At 44.2% G+C, this 19,108-nt stretch overlaps 2 protein-coding genes across 4 annotated transcripts in view; one reads left to right on the forward strand and one right to left on the reverse strand.

Moving 5' to 3' along the window:
- HSD17B6 (hydroxysteroid 17-beta dehydrogenase 6) overlaps positions 1 to 18,572 on the reverse strand; it is a 36,554-nt gene extending 17,982 nt beyond the window's left edge. Inside the window, exons 1-2 of one of the 2 annotated variants that reach the window (XM_002752619.7) lie at positions 18,473 to 18,572; positions 795 to 1,126 (exon numbers count right to left, since the gene is read on the reverse strand). In XM_002752619.7, coding sequence (XP_002752665.1) covers positions 795 to 1,107 — 313 coding nt within the window. In that variant the 5' untranslated portion in view covers positions 1,108 to 1,126; positions 18,473 to 18,572. Of the gene's footprint in view, positions 1 to 794; positions 1,127 to 9,978; positions 10,064 to 18,472 lie in introns of those variants that run through there. The other variant, XM_078336374.1, reaches the window with a different exon arrangement.
- Positions 18,573 to 18,676: 104 nt separating this feature from the next.
- The window catches only part of PRIM1 (DNA primase subunit 1), a 30,470-nt gene continuing 30,038 nt past the window's right edge, over positions 18,677 to 19,108 (forward strand). For both annotated transcript variants that reach the window (XR_013521825.1, XM_002752618.7), the window contains exon 1: positions 18,677 to 18,837. Coding sequence is in view for 1 of the 2 variants with exons in the window: in XM_002752618.7 (XP_002752664.1) it covers positions 18,735 to 18,837 (103 nt within the window). In the remaining variant the exon portion in view is untranslated. The remainder of the gene's footprint in view (positions 18,838 to 19,108) is intronic.

A 19,108-nucleotide genomic window follows, 5' to 3' on the forward strand; every position in this document is an offset into this window, starting at 1 on the left:
TCTCCAGTGCCTGAGCCACAGACTGATACCAGCCCATGGCCTGTTAGGAACCAGGCCCATATAGCAGGTGAGTGCAGGCAAGCAAGCAAAGCTTCATCTGTATTTACAGCTGCTCCCCAGCACAGGCATTACTGCCTGAGTTCTGCCTTCCATCAGATCAGTGGCAGCAGTAGATTCTCATAGGAGCACAAACCCTATTGTGAACTGCACATACCAGGGATCTAGGTTACATGCTCCTTATGAGAATGTAATGCCTGATGATCTGTCACTGTCTCTCATCACCCCCAGATGGGACTGTCTAGATGCAGGAAAACAAGCTCAGGGCCCCCACTGATTCTACATTATGGGTGAGTTGTATAATTATTTCACTACATATTAAAATGTAATAATGTAAATGAAGTGCACAATAAATGCAATGCACTTGAATCATCCTGAAACCATCTCCACCCACTGTCCATGGAAAAACTGTCTTCCACGAAACTGGTCCCTGGAATCAAAAAGGCTGAGGACAGCTGCCCTAAACAATACAGTATAACTATTATTTATGTATCATTTACATAGTATTTTGTATTTTATGTAACCCAGGGATGATTTAAAGTATCCATTACCTTAAAGGATGTGCATAGATTGTAACTAAATACTTCACTATTTTATATAAGGGATTTGAGCATCCTCAGATTTTAGTATCCACAAGCAGTCCTTGAACTAATCCCCGACAGACACCAAGAAACAACTGTATATATAGCCTTAGCATCTTCATGCCTAAGTAAATGAAAAAAGAAAATATTTCATACCTCTGTCCCCCACATGCTCCTTCACCCACTGGGTAGCTGCAGCGATGCTCTCTGTCTTGGTAATATCCAGAGTCACTGTCTCCAGCCTGTCAGATGTCTGGCGCCTCAGCTGCTCGGCTCCTTTCTCCGTCAGACATGCAGCCAGCACTCTCAAGCCTCGTGCATCCAGCTGTCTGGCCAGCAGGTTCCCAAAGCCGGAGTCACAGCCCGTGATAAAGACATACTTGTCTCTCAGGTGACTCACCACCTGCCTCTCCCGGTACCAGCGGAGAAGGTAGTACAGGCCCATGAAGGCCGCCAGGTAGAGCCACATGGTGAGGGTGGGTCCTTCTCTTTTAATAGAAAGAAAACATCTTTCATTTTATTCCTTCCTTTTTCTTTAACCAATATATCTATTTAGTATTTGCCATGTGCCAGGCATTGCAATAGGTGATAGGGACTCTTTTTTGACTAATACTTGGTCCTACCCTCAAGGAGCCACAGTCTAGAGAGGGAAGTTAGTGAGGTAACCAAACAAATCCAAAGCAGTGTGAAAGGTACCATAACAGAAGTATACACGCAGTCTACAAAGGAAGATGACTGATAGCCTACCACAGAAGCAATGATTGTGGTACTACTTCCTACAGGATAGGTAGGTTCAAAAAGTGGACAAGGATGATGGCATTCTAGACAGTAACAATGTGTACATGAAGGGAGTCATGAGCAGCACAAAACTTCTTGAGACCTATAAGCAATTCTGCATGGGTGCAGTGCAGAACATACAGAGGAAGAGACTGGAGATGAAATGGCGAAGGGCCAAATCTTGAAGCCACACTATGGAATCTGAATGTTATCCTATGGACAGAATATGCTACTAAAAGACATTAAACTGTAGAGTCAGGTGGCCAGATTAAGTTTTAGAAAGATCTGTCTCACAGTGGCAGTGGAGGATAGATGAAGTGGGTGTGGTGAAGGCAGGGAGATCCATTAGGAGATCCACTAGTTTGGGTGAGATATTTCACAAAGCAGTTTGTAAATCTAGACTAATCAGAAGCATTGTTGAAATGCATGTTCACAGATGCCTATGTTTCTTTATGAATTCTGGAGAAAAGCCCACCATTTTTTGGTAATCCATACATGTTGGCAGAACTAACATAATTCATAACAATATAGGTAGAGCTCAAAGATGGGTGTGGGCCCACAAGCATCATAAGACCTATACCACAATGCCTGCATGAGGTGAGTCTATGCAATTCAAACTCCTTAGTTTGACATGAATGCTCCAGCAATCTGACTACCGGCTTAGGCTTCTCTCTTGCATACTACTCTTTAGCCATAACAAACAACTTTCAGTCCCCTGCAAAGCACAGGCTTTTTAATGCCTCTGCACACAATTCTTTCTACTTGAAAGAAGCAGCCCTCATCTACTTGGAAAATAACACTCATCTTTTCTTTCCTTTTTGAGACAGTTTCACTCTTTTTGCCCAGGCTGGAGTGTAATGGCACAATCTCAGCTCACTGCAATCTCCACCTCCCAGGTTCAAGTGATTCCCCTGCCTCAGCCTCCTGAGTAGCTGGGATTACACGTATATGCCACCATGCCTGGCTAATTTTGTTTTTTTAATAGAAACAAGGTTTCACCATGTTGGCCAGGCTGGTCTTGAACTCCGGACCTCAGGTGATCCACCAACCTTGGCCTCTCAAAGTGCTGGGATTATAGGCATGAGCCAGCCATAATGTTCATCTTTTGAGACTGAGCCTAATCATCAATTTCATTCAGCAAACATTAATTCAACATCTACTTGAGTTAGACACAGTGTTAGGCACTGATATACAACAGTGAACAATATATAGTCCATTCTTCATTGACTTCACAGTCTCGGGAAGACTAACAACAATGCATTATAACAGAAGTGAAAACAGGAGGTTGCTGCAACACTCAGGAGAGGCTTCTATGGCATTCTAGAGAGGTCTGAGAAGCTTCCTAGAGAGAATAAAATGTAAGTTGAGATCTATAGGTATATGAGTCCACTTTCTCACACCTATAAAGATACTATCCAAGGCCAGCCATGGTGGCTCATGCCTGTAATCCCAGCACTTTGGGAGGCCAAGACGGGTGGGTCATGAGGTCAAGAGATCAAGACCATCCTGGCCAACTTGGTGAAACCCCGTCTCTACTAAAAATACAAAAATTAGCTTGGCATGGTGGTGCGCACCTGTAGTCCCAGCTACTTGGGAGGCTGAGGCAGGAGAATTGCTTGAACCCAGGAGGCGGAGGTTGCAGTGAGCCAAGATGGAGCCACTGCACTCCAACCTAGGCAACAGAGTGAGACTCCATCTCAGAAGAAAAAAAAAAAAAAGCTAACCCTAAGCACTTGCTGTGTATCAGGCTCTGATACATATATTAACTTTTTGAATTTTCGCAAGACCCTTACAAGACAGGTCCCATCGTTATTTCTGTGTGTCAGTTCAGATGCCAAGACAAAATTAGACATGCAAGAAATTCTGGGGGAAACACCCTCAGAGGACAAAGGGGGAGGGCACAGGAATAGGTGGTAATGCAGATCTGACACCTCTGAAAGGAGAGAGGAACAGAGGAGGAGTAGGTAGGAAGAGATTTAAACTGAAGTAGAGCCCCAAGAAAGTCTCAGCCAGGTCCATAAGGAGTCCTTGAGCAAAGACTGCCACTTGAGAAGTCCCACATTGGACAGAACTGACCCAGCTCCAGTACTGCCATCCTGCTGCATTGGCTGACCAGTGCCCAAGAGGAGCGTGCCTCAGTATAAATACCATGGCAGATCAGAGGGTACAGCAACTGGAGGCTGGAAGTCAACCTTGCTCCTCACAGCAGATTCTGTTGAGCAATCTGAGCAATTCACCTCCATGGCTACCATATTGTTTCATAGCATGAGCACTGAGAGACTACATACAATACTAGGCAGAGGAGATGAGAATGGTCCAGGCAAGAGACTTTCCTGCCCTCTCTTAACCTGCCCCATGGTCTAATAGAATTGACAGTAGCCTCCTTGGTGTCCCTATTGTGGCCTGGGTTTATTGTGATGCCTGCTGCACTTCATTGCACTGATTTCCCCCATTTTTAGACTATAAGGCCCTTGAGAGCCCAGGTTACATATTAGCCTACTCCTGGTGCCCTGTGAATGGCACATAGCAGATACTTAGTAAATGTTAGATAAATTAAGTAATGCCAAATGAAAATATCCTGAGAAAAAACAGAGTGAAAAAAGCAGAGAGAATGAGCCAGAGAAGTAGGAAAAAATGCTGATGAAGCTAAGAGAAGAGGGGCTTAATAAGGATCAGTAATGCAACCGGGAGGTCCACTGGGTATGAGGAGGGCACTGGTGTTCTTAACAGGAAGACTCAGAGAGCGAAGGGCACAGACGCCAATCTTCAGTGGACTGCTGCATGAATTGAAGGGCAAGTGGAGCTGAGGGGAGACTCTTTTTCAAAAGCCTGGTCTGGGAAGGAGAGGAAAGAAGGCAGTAGTGAGAGGGCAACTTAGGGGTAGGTGAGTAAAATGGAAGGAGACAGTGAGGAGGAGAAAACAGTGGAGAGAGGCATCTATTGCTCCTTCCTCCCCCTCCATCTTCTCTTTCTCTCCTTTTCCCCTCTTTCCCCCTCCCTCTCCTTCTTTCTCTGAAGCTCTCTGCCTCTCTGCAATCTGAGAGCTCTGAGTTCTCTGGCCAGCTGCCTCTGTTCTGCCCAATTGGCATTCCCTGGTGCACTACAGTAACAAAGAGAGCTTCATCCTGTCTGTTTATTGACTAAAAGGTAATTTTCTGTTGCCAAAGATGAAAACCTGCTTCCCCTATTAGGGAGAAGCTTGGCCCTCACAGCCTCCCTGGGCTTTACTATTCAGCCATCGCATGCCTAGCAGCAAGAAGACCTGCAGAAGAGATACAACTGGCAGAATCCCAAACCCTACGCCAAACCTGAATGTGCCTTGAATATGTCAAATATCAAACCCAAAGTAGCCTACTTGCTTTTACAAACAAACCATTCATCTGCAAAAGCTGTGCAATTACTTTACATTTTTGTCTTTGACTCAGATTATTTATACACAGTTCTGAAGCTGCTCTTTCTTGTTTTAACAATTTTTGACATTCTCAATTAAGTTCCTACTATGGCAAAAGAGAATTCAGCTTTCTACACCATATTGTCAGCCTCTTCCTTTCTCATCTACACTGTGCTGTATGGTTAATTTTGTTTAATGAGTTTTGAGGTTGTGCCTAGAAAAGACCTTCATAATCACACATGCATAGGTTAAGAACTTCCACTGTTTATTTCAGGCCTGCCCCATCTTGGGCTTCATCATTGCTTGTAGCTACTCTCCCACAAAGACCTTGAAAAGCTAGTTCAGGCACGGTGGCTCATGCCTGTAATCCCAGCACTCGGGGAAGCTGAGGCAAGCGGATCACCTGAAATCAGGAGTTCGAGACCAGCCTAGACAACATGACTAAGTCCCATCTCTACTAAAAATACAAAAATTAGCTGGGTGTAGTGGCAGTGCCTGTAGTCCCAGCTACTTGGGAGGCTGAGGCACAAAAATCACTTGAACCTGGGAGATGGAGGTTGCAGTGAGTCAAGATCATGTCACTGCACTCCAGCCTAAGTGACAGAGTAAGACTCTGCCTCAAAAAAAAAAAAATGCTGAAAAGCTGAAACTGCCCTCTCTGCACAGCCCCATCCTATCTTTGGGGCTGTTCCCCTCCCCACTATCTCCCCACTACCTGTCTCTTTCTTCCCACTCTGGCTTCCTTTTCCTTAGCCTCTATTACTGCAATCCTTCTCACAGTTTCATTCACCTCCTTACTCAGCATAGGCCTCATAGTTGGCTATTTTAGGGGTGCTTCACTACCACTCCAAAGTCTATATTCTCTAGATGCCAGCTGCCAAGTGGTGCTAGAGAAAGAGCATAAAACAAACTAACCATTTATACAACAAATCAATGCTATCCTGTCTCAGTTAGGCCCTCCTTGATACAAGGCAAACCTTCTGTTTGCCTCCAGTTGACTCCTCCCTTATTATTTCCCAACACCACCTATTCCAAATCTTTACCAACCTTCAAATTTTCCCAACCTCATGTTTAACTAGCTCTCCTTCCACAGATGAGCATACATGTTGCTTCCCTGCCAAAATCCAGATCAGCCCAACCTGGACACTCTAATTCATACTCACAGCATTTTGCCTGTCATTTCAGGGGGTTCCAGGGCCCACTGAGGGTACCTCTGCTCTAAATGTCTCTATATTTTTCTCTATCCTCTTTCTTCTTTCTTCCTCCCTAAGACCATCCTAACCTGCCATCCCTTTAATAACCATCCTCTCTCTTCCCCATATGGCCAAAATATTCAAAGAGCAAGCACAGGCCCACTATTTTCTTGCCACTCACGAGCTCCTTGCACTTCACCTTCCATTCCCATCACCCTCTGGAAACTCTCTCACAGCTCACCAAGGCCGTATTAGCAGACAATTCCCAAGGCCTCCTCTCTCTTCTCCTCAGACTTCACTGTGATATTTAGCACTTTCCTTTTTCTTATGTTTTTTTCTGATTCTCAGATTCTAACCTGGACTTTGGTGAAGAAGGAGATTCTTTCAGATCATGCCATGCCCTCGTTGGATTCTGTCTGTAACTCCCTGTCACCCATAGGATTAAGTCAGAACTGTTCAGCTTGTACACATAATAACAATAGTGAACAGTTATAGAGAACTTTCCTTGCCAGGCACTGTTTGAAACCATACACACACACACACACACACACACACACACACACACACACACAATAGAGGGTATATGCAATTATTATGCCCGTTTTTCACATGAGGAAACTGAAGCACAGATTAAGGCAAAAATGAAGTGACTATTCCAAGGTGAAACAGAGTGAATAGCAGAGACAGGATCAAATCCAGAGTGTTGACCTGCAGAAGCCTTGCATCTAACCACTACACTACACTGCCTTTCCCTGGAAGACTTTTCATGGTCAGGCCATGGCCTGTCCCTTGGCTCCTGTCTCTCACAGCCAGAAGCCATGGTTTAACCCTTCTGACTACCCAGTTTGAAGAACACGCTCCTCCCTTCACTTCTGAGATGCTCGACTCTTGTTCTCCTGCAGTAGTCACACACAGTGTCCCTTCCCCTTCTCCCCTCCCAGGTCTTCCTCTCCCTTCAATACCCTAAATGTAAGGACTCCCCAATGCATCTTGATTGGCCTATCACAGAAGCTTTCTCACTAACCCCACAGTATCGCTCTCACTTCCCCTTCCATCCACATAGGGCTGTCTGGTTAATTTCCCTAAAGCACAGCTCTGCCGATGTCATTCCCTGAATAATATTCAACCTACTGAAAATCTAAATCTAAAACCTTAGTTGTACAAGGCCCTCCACAGCTGGATATTGACCTTTTCTCCCCCTCCTCTTTCTCACACTGCCTATGTTCCATCGAAACCAAAGAGCTTTAAAATAAAGGAAGTATGGGCCGGGTGTGATGGCTCACGCCTGTAATCCCAGCACTTTGGGAGGCCAAGGCGGGCAGATCACGAGGTCAAGAGATCGAGACCATCCTGGCCAATATGGCAAAACCCATCTCTACTAAAAAATACAAAAATTAGCTGGGTGTGGTGGCACGCGCGTGTAGTCCCAGCTACTCGGGAGGCTGAGGCAGGAGAATTGCTTGAACCTGGTAGGCAGAGGTTGCAGTGAGCCGAGATCGCACCACTGCACTCCTGCCTGGTGCCTAGTGACAGAGCAAGACTCTGTCTCAAAAAAAAAAAAAAATGAAGGAAGTATGATTTGCTGAGCCTTGGAGGACAGGTGGTATCTGACAGGTGGTATCTGAACAAAGGCATTTCAGGCTAAGAGAAAAGTGAGAGCAAAGACCTGGAACATGGAAAGTACAGAGCACTAATAAATGGTGATACCAACAAGACTGCTCTAAATGATTCCCTAACTATCTTTCCTTTTCTTTCTTTCCGAGAACCTCTCTGCATGGGCTTCCCTGCCCCAACTCTGATTTTGTGGATGGTGTAGAATCATGAGGCTGGACCCAGTGACTCACACTTGTAATGTCAATACTTTGGAAGGCCAAGGCAGGCGGATTACTTGAGGAGTTCAGGACCAGCCTGGGCAACATGGCCAAATTCCATCTGTACAAAAAATACAAAAGTTAGGCAGGCATTGTGGGGTGTGCCTGTAGTCTGAGCTACTCCAAAGGCTGATGCGGAGGGGAATCACTTAAGCCTGGGATGTTGAGGTTTCAGTGAGCCGTGATTGCACTACTGTACTCCATCCTGGGCAACAGAGCAAGACCCTGTTTGGAAACTAATAAATAATAAAAAGAAGGGATAAAAAGGAGTTTTTCTGGTGTTTGTTCGTTTGTTTGTTTTGACATGGAGTCTCACTCTGTTGCCAGGCTGGAGTTCAGTGGCATGATCTTGGCTCACGGCAACCTTCACCTCCCATGTTCCAGCGATTCTCCTACCTCAGTCACCTGAGTCGCTGGGACTACAGGCGCACACCACCATGCCAGGCTAATTTTTGTATTTTTTAGTAGAGACAGGGTTTCACCATATTGGCCAGGCTGGTCTCGAACTCCTGACCTCGTGATCCACCTGCCTCAGCCTCCCAAAGTGCTAGGATCACAGATGTGAGCCAGAGTGCCTGGCCTAAAAAAAATTTTTTAAAACAGACTCATGAGGCTGGGCACAGTGGCTCATGCTTGTAATCCCAGAACTTTGGGAGGCCAAGGCAGGCAGATCACTTGGGGCCAGGAGTTCAAGACCAGCCTGGCCAACATACCAAAACCTACTACTGAAAATACAAAAATTAGCCAGGTGTGGTGGTGGGCACCTGTAATGAGTAGGAGGTTGAGATGGGAAAACAGCTTGAACCTGAGAGGCAGAGGCTGCAATGAGCTGAGATCGACCCACTGCACTCCAGCCTGGAAGACAGAGTGAGACTCTTTCTCAAAAGAAAAAAATAGACTCGTGAGCATAGACTCTGAGGCCAGATTGCCTAGGTTCAAAATCAGTCTTTGTCATTTACTTGTTCTGCAGTCTTGGGTAAGTGAACTGGCCTGTTCCTGTGCGCTCATCTTCAAAACAGGAAAAAGATACCTCAGTGATTTGTTGAGAAGGTTAAATGAGTTAATGCATGTTAAGCAAAACATAATTATTAGATATTAGTATTAATATCTGGGCTTTCACAGAAGGAAATTGTGCCATGGGAATGTGTGTTATTCTACGTATGAATAACTCCACATATTGCAACATCCTTAATCATTTCTATCAGCTGTTTATCACTATTCTGGGCCATGCTCGTCTTTCTTCTGTCTCAAGCAGAGGACCTCTCTCTGGGCAATATAGTACATGGCAAAGTAAGAAGTAGCTTTTGTTGCCTTCTTTGATTAAAATCTTCAAACCTGGGTTTGTCTACAATCTCCAATCAGTTTAGTCATTGATCCTAAGGGTAAATCAGCACATGGCTCCCTGAACTGATCCACCATGACATTCTTTTCTTCCCACATTGGGAATACAGGCTAAGTATTCTTAAAGTCAATAATTGTTTTTTCTTTTTTTTTTTTTTTTGACAGAGTCTCACTCTGTCGCCCAGGCTGGAGTACAGTGGTGCATCCTGGGCTCAGGTGATCCTCCCACCTCAGCCTCCCAAGTAGCTGGGACCACAGGTATGTACCACCACACCTAGCTAATTTTTTGTACTTTTTTGTAGAGACAGGGTTTCACCATGTTGCCAGCGCTGGTCTCAAACTCCTAAGCTCACAAGATCCTTGTGCCTCAGTCTCTCAGAGTTCTGGGATCTTGGCCCAATCACAGAAAGCCACTTTCCACTTACCCAAAGTTTCACGAATTTACCCCACAGTTACCAGCATTCACCATGAAAGAGCTTGTTTCCCCCACTGCCAAGATTCCCGTTTTCAGAGTGTACCTAGAGTTCCTATTTGTAAGTATAAAATCACTCCCAACCTGTAACCAGTACTCTCCCAGACTCCACAGGAGTAAAGATCAAAAAAGCAGAGCAAGCAATCATGATGAAATTTCTTTCAGTAATCAAAGTTGAAGGATCTTTTAAGATAATAAAAAATCATAATCAAAACCTGTCTCCAAACAGACTGTATCCCCTACACATACACACACACATGCACACACACACACACACACACACACACCTACACACCTGGCTTACTCAGGAAGAGTCCAGTCCTGGAGATTTGAAAGGACTTCTTTGCACACCAGGCAGCAGTCGGTTTCCTGCACCCACTGCTCTCCGCTGGACCTCTACACTGCTTTCATAACACCTCCCTCTTGTGGTAAGAGTCCAGGCTACTCCACTCCCTCATGGGGTTCTCACCAGTGTCATCCTTGATCAGCTGCAGAATCAGTTCTGTTATTGCCAAAATGAAAAGCAGAAAGAAAGAAAAAGCTGCCTGACCAGACAGAGCGTTTTGTGTGCTCCTAAGCCCCCATCCTCTATTTTTTTTTTTTTTTTTTGAGACAGAGTCTCACTCTATTACTCAGGCTAAAGTGCAGTGGCACAATCTTGGCTCACTGCAACCTCTGCCCCCTGGGTTCAAGCAATTCTCCTGCCTCAGCCTCTGGAGTAGCTGGAATTACAGGCACTGGGATTTTTGTATTTTTACTAGAGATGGGGTTTTACTATGTTGGCCAGGCTGATCTCAAGCTCTGGCCTTGGCCTCCCAAAGTGCTGAAATTACAGGTATGAGCTGCCCACCTGGCCCTCTAATTTATTTACTGAGACAGGGTTCCCTCTGTCACCCAGGCTGGAGTGCAGTAGCACAATCTGGGCTCACTGAAGCCTCAACCTCCCAGGCTCAAGTGATCCTCCCACCTCAGCCTCCAGAGTAGCTGGGACTAAAGGGAAATGCCACCATGCCCCGCATATTTTTGTATTTTTATTTGGTAGAGATGCGGTTACACCAGCTTGCACAGGGTTCTCTCAAATTCCTAGGCTCAAGAGATCTGCCTGCCTCAGCTTCCTAAAGTGCTAGGATTACAGGCATGTACAACGGTGCCTGGCCTAATCCTCTAATTTAAATTGAAATACTGGGATGCAAATCTCCTGCTAGAGTGGGGTTGGAGGGCAGGTTGATTTTAGTAAAGCCCACTTCTTAGGACTGCCACCCTGAGATCAGCTACTGCAAACTGGGACTGGCTCAGTCACCTTTCTTTTTTTTTTTTTTCTTTAGATGGAATGTAGCTATGTCGCCAGGCTGGAGTGCAGTGGCGTGATCTCAGCTCACTGCAGCCTCTGTCTCCTGGGTTCAAGTGATTCTCCTGGCTCAGCCTCCTGAATACCTGGGACTACACACACATGCCACCATACCCAGCTAATTTTTGTATTTTTAGTAGAGACGGGGTTTCACCACGTTGGCCAGGATGGTCTCGATCTCCTGACCTTGTGATCCACCCACCCTCAGCCTCCCAAAGGGCTGGGATTACAGGGATGAGCCACCGCACCCAGCCAAAATGACAACTTTATTGAGGCACAATTCACATATCATACAATTCACTCTTTTGAAGTATACAATTCAGTGGTTTTACTATTTTAGTATATTCACAAGGTTGTACAACAATTATCACTATCTACTTTCAGAACACTTTTATTACTTTCTACTTTTATTACTTTCTACAACAATTATCACTATCTACTTTCAGAACACTTTTATTACCCAAAAGAACCCTATACTCCTTAGCAGTCACCTCCCATTCTTTCCTCCCCCACCCAACACCTGGCAACCAGTAATCTACTTTCCACGTTTATGGATTTGCCTATTATGGGCATTTCATATAAATGGAATCACACAATACGTGGCCTTTGTGACTGGCTTCTTTTGTTTAGCATAATGTTTTCAAGGTTCATCCATGTTGTATCATATATCAGTACTTTATTTTAATGTCCCAGAACAGGTTTTACTGGCTTCATAATCATCATGCGCTCTGTTAGAGGGAACATTCCTGTGAGATCAATCTAAAACTTTAGCATTTAAACAAATATGACAGCACTCTCTGCTCCTTCTCAATAGTTTACGATAACAAGAGACAGAGTTTATCATGTTTAAACTGAGATGTGACTTTGGCCCCATCTCCTTTTATTTATTATGCTCCTGGGTCAATAGAACATATTTGAAACTGTCCTTGTAACCCTTTTAAAATTAATCAGGAAAGAAGGCAGGGAGAGAAATGAAAATAAACCAAGCTTACAACACACTCACATTTAATCATTAGGTCAGCTGGCTCTCTGACCTGCTTTCTCATAGTTGTTTAGTGCCTATTGTCCTAGAATCACATAGACTGAATAGTATAGTTCCCCTTAACTGCTCTATTATAGATAACAACTTAAACATTAAAAAAAATGGTTTTCCATTTGAGATATCCTTTTGGTCCTGCATACCAGTGAAACTAATGATATCAGCTGATCTGAAGGACCCCATTGACATCAGCAGTTCTGAAGGATCCCTGACTCACCAAAGAATGCAGACACTCAATGACTGCAATTTTCCAGCCCCTCACTCTCCACAATCCCCTTGAAAACCCCAGCCCAGAACTCCTCAGGGAGATGGACTTGATCTCCTCCCATCTCCTTGCTCAGTCAGCCTGCAATCATAAAACTTTCTCTGCTGCAAACCCTACTATCTCAGTGTATTGGTCTGTTGCTGTGCAGTGGGCATACAAACCTGCTGGTCCTGTAACATATTCTCTAGTCTTTCTTCTTTATTTTATTAACAAGGAAAATAACTAACATAGGAGTACTTCAAGTTTTCAAGCAACTTAAACTTGTTTTAACAGGATTTTAACTCCCAAGGCTTCTCATCAAATATTGATAACATCAATAGTTTATTTTCACTTTAACCAAATAAAGTAGATGATGAATAATTTTGACTTCCACATTCCTTAACTTGGCAGGCAATGCTCTGGCCATGGCTTACCTCTTAGCCCCATCTCTCACTATGCCCACCATTGAAGTCCAGGCTCTATCCATATGAAATTATTGGAAGTTTCCCAAAAGTGCCATTTATACTTTTGTGCCTGTGCTCCCTGTACCAATCTTATCCATGTCTTAAGAACATGCCAAAACCAATAGACAGTTGGGTTAAAAGTGCACCTATAACACTTCATTACATTTTTTTTTTTTTTGAGGCAGGGCATTGCTCTATCACCCAGGCTGGAGTACAGTGACACAATCACAGCTCACCGCAGCCTCGACCTCCTAGGCTCAAGCAATCCACCTCAGCCTCCTGAGTAGCTGGGACTACAAGCATGAGCCACCACACCACACTAATTATGATAGTCTTTGTAGAAACAGGGTTTCGCCGTGTTGGCCAGCCTAGTCTCAAACTTCTGAGCTCAAGTGATCCACCTGCCTCAGCCACCCAGAGTGCTAGGATTACAGGCATGAGCCACTGTGCCCGGCCCATTCATTACACTTTTTTATTTGTGTCTATTGCCCCTAGTATTCTATAACTTTCTCAGAAGCAGAAATCATGTCATTAATTATTTTCCCCACAGTCCACCTCAGTGCTCAACACATATGTTCATTAACTATTTGTGGAATAAATGAATTAATTCATAAATGACTGAATCAACCATACCTTTACAGAATAGATCATCCCTTTAGATACTAAAAACATCCAGAGTAACAGTAGGACTTAAACTGAAAGGCAATCCTTGAGGCAGAGGTCAAAGTCTACAAACAACATGGGAGAGCCCCATGGGGCAGCCAACGTTGGGGCTGATAGATACAACCCGAAAAAAAACAAAAAGGATGGTAGAGCCAGGTAGTGTAAGGCTTGAAGGAGAAAAGGTTTTTGCACCTATGTGGATGAAATCACAAAGGGAAACTGAAAGGTGATACTGCCTCCCAGTGGTATTTGAGATAAAGGCTTCTATGCCAGAGCACTTTTAAGATATTTTTCTCAGTGAGTGGTTCTGAACTATTGAGTGTGTGTGCCAGACATTCCTTAGTTTATCTCATTTAACCTTCCCAATGACTCCTTGTAGAGATACAGCATATGGTTTTGGGGTTAAATGCATAGACTCCAGAGCCAAGTTGTCTGATTCTCTGCTTAATGTCTCTCCCATTTACTAGCTGTGTGACTTTGGACAAATTACCTTAATTAAGTTCTCTGTATATTGCCCCTTTAAAATAGGAAAAGGCCGGTGGCTCACGCCTGTAATCCCAGCACTATGGGAGGCCGAGGCGGGCAGATCACAAGGTCAAGAGATCGAGACCATCCTGGTCAACATGGTGAAACCCCGTCTCTACTAAAAATACAAAAAATTAGCTGGGCATAGTGGTGCGTGCCTGTAATCCCGGCTACTCAGGAGGCTGAGGCAGGAGAATTGCCTGAACCCAGGAGGCAGAGGTTGGGGTGAGCTGAGATCGCACCATTGCACTCCAGCCTGGGTAACAAGAGAAAAACTCTGTCTCAAAAAAAAAAAAATAGGAAAAGGCTGGGCACTGTGGCTCACGCCTGTGATCCCAGCCGTTTGGGAGGCCGATGTGGGCTAATTGCTTGAACCCAGGAGTTCAAGACCAGCCTGAGCAACATAGTGAGATGCCATCTCTACGAAAAATAAAAATAAATTAAAATTTTAACCCTTTTCCAATTTTCCCCAAGAATGCTTGCCAGCAGTGCTTGTAGCTGCAGCATTTATCCAGAGATAACTTTGCCACGAAATATCTTGCTTTTATTATTATTTCTATATTGCTCTAGTATACTGACTTCGGAAACAAAAGACATCATTCTATTAACAGCATTCTGTTTTCAGTAGTGGTATTTCCACTTACAAAATACAGTAATTCTTGATCACTAAAAATGTCAAATCCTGAAAAATGTAGCATTCCTATACGTGATATTAATATCATTCTTGAACAGTTGTTGGCCGAAGACTTATTTGATTAATCTAATTTTTCCAAAATAGATGATTCTGATGATTCCAAGGACTTAGATGTTAGTTCTGTTTAGAAATAACTCCAAGAACAGTTTTTATATTTTATTTTCACATTGGAAATCAGTCAGATTTGTTTCGGCCTCAAAGAGCATGCTTTTGTAAAATTAAATGAGTTCTAGCAACAAGCTGCATTTTTTTTTCTACACAGGAAAGGGGTTAAAAAAAAGAAAAATATAATAGGGATAATATTGGTACCTATCACATAGAGTTCTCATGAGGGATAAATTCTTTCCCCACCCCCGCCATGATAAATTCTTAAAATGGTACCTGACATCATGGCAAAAGTTATATACAGGCATACCTCGTTTTACTGTGCTTCACTTTATTATGCTCCATAGATAATGCATTTTTTACACATTGAAGCTTTGTAGTAACCCTGCATGGAGTGAGTCTCTTAGTGCAATTTTTCGAACAGCATGTGTCTGCTTCGTGTCTCTATGTCACATTTTGGTATTCCTTGTAATATTTCAAACTTTTTCATTATTATTATATCTGTTACAGTGATCCATGATCAGTGATCTTTGATGTACTATTGTAATTGTTTGGGGGCACAACAAACTTCGCCTATATAAAAAGACAAACTTAATCAGTAAATGTTGTATGTGCTCTTGACTGTTCCTCCAATCTCCTGTTCTCCTGTCTCTCTCCCTCTCCTCAGGCCTCCATATTCCTTGAGGCAATACTGAAACTAAGCCAATTAACAACCTACAATGACCTCTAAGTGTTCAAGTGACAAAAAAGTCCCACATCTCTCACTTTAAATTAAAAGGTAGAAATGATTAAGCTTAGTGAGAAAGGCATGTTCAAAGCTGAGACAGACCAAAACTTAGACCCCTTGAATCAAGCAGTTAGCCAAGTTGTAAATACGAAGGAAAGGTTTGTTGTTGTTTTTCTGAGATAGGGTCTCAGTCTGTTGCCCAGGTTGGAGTGCAGTGCCCCAATCTTGGCTCACTGTACCCTCCGCCTCCTGTGCTCAGGTGATCCTCCCACCCCAGCCTCCTAAGTAGCTGGCACCACAGGCCCACGCCACCACACCTGGCTAATTTTTGTAATTTTTGTAGAGACAAGATCTCGCTATGTTGCCAGGCGTCTCAAACTCCTGGACTCGGGCAAGTCTCCCACCTTGGCCTCCCAAAGTGCTGGGATTATCGGTGCGAGACACTGCACTCGGCTTTAAATTTGAGATAGGGTGTTATTCTGTCACCTAGGCGGGAGTGTAGTGGTATGATCTTGGCTCACTGCAACCTCTGCCTGTCTGGCTCAAGTGATCCTCCCACCTCGGCCTTATGAGTAGCTGGGGCCACAGATGCATGGCATCACACCCCACTAATTTGTCTGGGTTTTTTTGTTTGGTTTGGTGACTGACTTTAAAAATAAAAGACATCATTCTATTAACAGCATTCTGTTTTCAGTAGTGATATTTCTACTTATATAATACAGTAATTCTCGATCACTAAAAATGTCAAATCCAAGAAAAGGCAGCATTCCTACGCATGATGTTAACATCATTCTTGAGCAGTTGTTGGCCAAAGATTCATTGGATGAATCCAATTTTTCCAAATCCATCAGAATGGATGGAATCCAATCCATCCATTCTGATGATTCCAGTGACTTTGATGTTAATTCTGTTTAGAAATAACTCCAAGAACAGTTTTTATTTTGCTTTCACATTGGAAATTAGATTTCTTTTCAAATTGTTGTCAATTGAGTGTTTTCCACATTGCCCAAGCGGGTCTTGAACTCCTGAACACAAGCAATCTGCTCACCTTGGCCTCCCAAAGTACTAGGATTAAAGGTATGAGCTATCAAGCCTGGCCTGGAAAAGTTGATTCCTGAAAAAGTTCTGAAGAAAATTAAAAGTGCTACTTCAGGGAACACATAAATGATAAGAAGGTAAAACAGCCTTATTGCTGATATGGAGAAATTTTTAGTGGTCTGAATAGAAGATCAAACCAGCCATAACTTCCCTAAGCCAAAGCCTCATCTACAGCAAGGCCCTTACTCTCTTTAATTATATGAAAGCTGAGACAGGTGAGAAAGCTGCAGAAGTTTGAAGGCAGCAGAAGTTGGTTCATGAGATTTAAAGAGAGAAGTCATCTGCATAAGATAAAAGTGCAAGGCAAGGGGGGACACAGTGGCTCATGCCAGTAATCCCAACACTTTGGGAAGCCAAGGCAGGTGGATCACTTGAGGCCAGGAGTTTGAGACCACCAGCCTGGCCAACATAGTGAAACCCTGTCTCTATTAAAACTACAAAAATTAGCTCGGCGTGGCAGTGCATACCTGTAATCCTTGCTACTTGGGAGGCTGAGGCCTGAAAATTGCTCGAGCCTAGGTGACTGAGGTTGCAGTGAGCCATGATTGCACCACTGCATTCCAGCCTGAGCAACAGAGTGGGCAAAAAAATAAATAAAATAAAATAAACTATGGTTTTCAAGTGACATGTTATTCATGTGACTATCAGACTGACCACTCTAGCCCACAATTGACATAGGTATCATTACACAGTAAGAGTGAGTGGCAGATGAGCACATCAATAGCAAATGGGTTCCCTTCATACTTGTAAAGCTCTCCCTGATGCTGCAAGCTTTCTATAATTCATATTTTCATATACCTGGGTGTTCTGTTTGAGAGATTGAATATATGAACAGTGACCAGATCATGTATAAAAACAGAACTCTGACCCACAATCTCCAACCTGCCAGGGAAACCAACCCCCTTATCTATAATAAACAGCACAGGAAGCAAGCCTGCTACAAGTCAGACTTGTAGAAAGTCAGACTGCTAACTCTTGTGATGATCCTAGAGGCCAAACAGCAACCCCTGAAGCAATGGGCCCAAAATGCTGTAATATCTTACAGCTTCCTTAATTTCATCATAGCTTCCAACATAGGTCCAACCAACCAAAGCCAAACATGCACCCCTAAACCAATCACATACCACATCCTACTTCAAGTTTGCCCACGTACAGACTCTCCAAGCAAACAGCCTCCAATTAAAGAATACCCTGATGGATTCCTTTTTCCCAGTATAAAGCTTTCCTACTACTCTGCCTGCCTTTGAGTTCCTACCAAATGCAAATGATGGTGACTGACTCGCTTGCTATAGTAAGGTCTGAATAAATAGCCTATGCTTTTCTTATCTGGTTGATATTTGTTTATTTCCACATATTGGAGCTAGTAATCCATGAAATTCCATGAATAACTAATTTCCAAAACTTTTTCTTTTTTCTAGACGCGGTCCCCTCTGCTGCCCAGGCTGGAGTGCAGTGGCACGATCGTGGTGTACCACAGCCTTGACCTCCCAGACTGAAGCCATTGATCCCCCACAACTTCAGCCTCTGGGGTAGTTGGGACTACAGGCGCACACAACTACACCTGGCTAGGGGTGTGTGTGTGTGTGTGTGTGTGTGTGTGACGGATCTCACAATATTGCCCAGACCGGTGTGGCCTCAAGCAATCCTCCTGCCTTGGCCTAAGTGCTGAGGTTACAGTTATGAGCCACCGTGCCAGCCTCCAAAACTTTTTAAAAGATACTGGTGTTATTTCTAAAACATCCAAAAAGTTGATTTATATTATTAAGATGAAGTAAAAAGAATGCCCCACGCATCTTCATCTTAATAACCTAAATCCTAATAACTTAAATCTAAATCTAAAACTTCATCTTAATAACCTAAATCAACATGTTACAGGTCTCACATTTCCGGAGAAGATCCTCTTCCTGGAATGCACGCGGCCTTCTACCCACAAGAGCGGTGGCCCTAGTGCCCGAGCGCGTAGGCAGAGCGTCAACTACTGCGGCTCGCGCAGGCCCCGCCCACACCACGTGAGAACTACAATTCCCGGCGGCCCCCGCAGAAGGCGGGCCGCGGCCCTAAGCGCCTGCGCAGTAGCGGGGCCGCCGGCTGTGCTGTTCCCGCCAATTCTTGTGGTAGCCCTGCTGGGTTGAGTTCCGCGCTCCATGGAGACGTTTGACCCCACCGAGCTGCCCGAGCTGCTTAAACTTTATTACCGGAGGCTCTTTCCCTACTCTCAGTACTATCGCTGGCTCAACTACGGCGGAGGTGATGGAGGCGGGGAATGGGGTCAGGAATAGATTGTGAGGAGGTTGGAGGCGGGGTGTCCTTAGAATGACCATGTGAAGCGCCGTCAGTGTGCCTGGCTTTGTGCCGCGGGCCTTCTTATGCTCTCTCGAGCCCGCCCCACCACTTCCTAGGTATAAATGGGCCGAGACAGAATGTAATGACCAGCCTGCGGCCACATGGTAAAAAAAACCGAACCGCCGCTCCTACCTCTGCGTGGCCAGGCCCACATTAGGTACCCTGTTTACTTGCT

The sequence above is a fragment of the Callithrix jacchus genome, chromosome 9 (assembly GCF_049354715.1).
Source record: "Callithrix jacchus isolate 240 chromosome 9, calJac240_pri, whole genome shotgun sequence".
Taxonomy (NCBI): domain Eukaryota; kingdom Metazoa; phylum Chordata; class Mammalia; order Primates; family Cebidae; genus Callithrix; species Callithrix jacchus.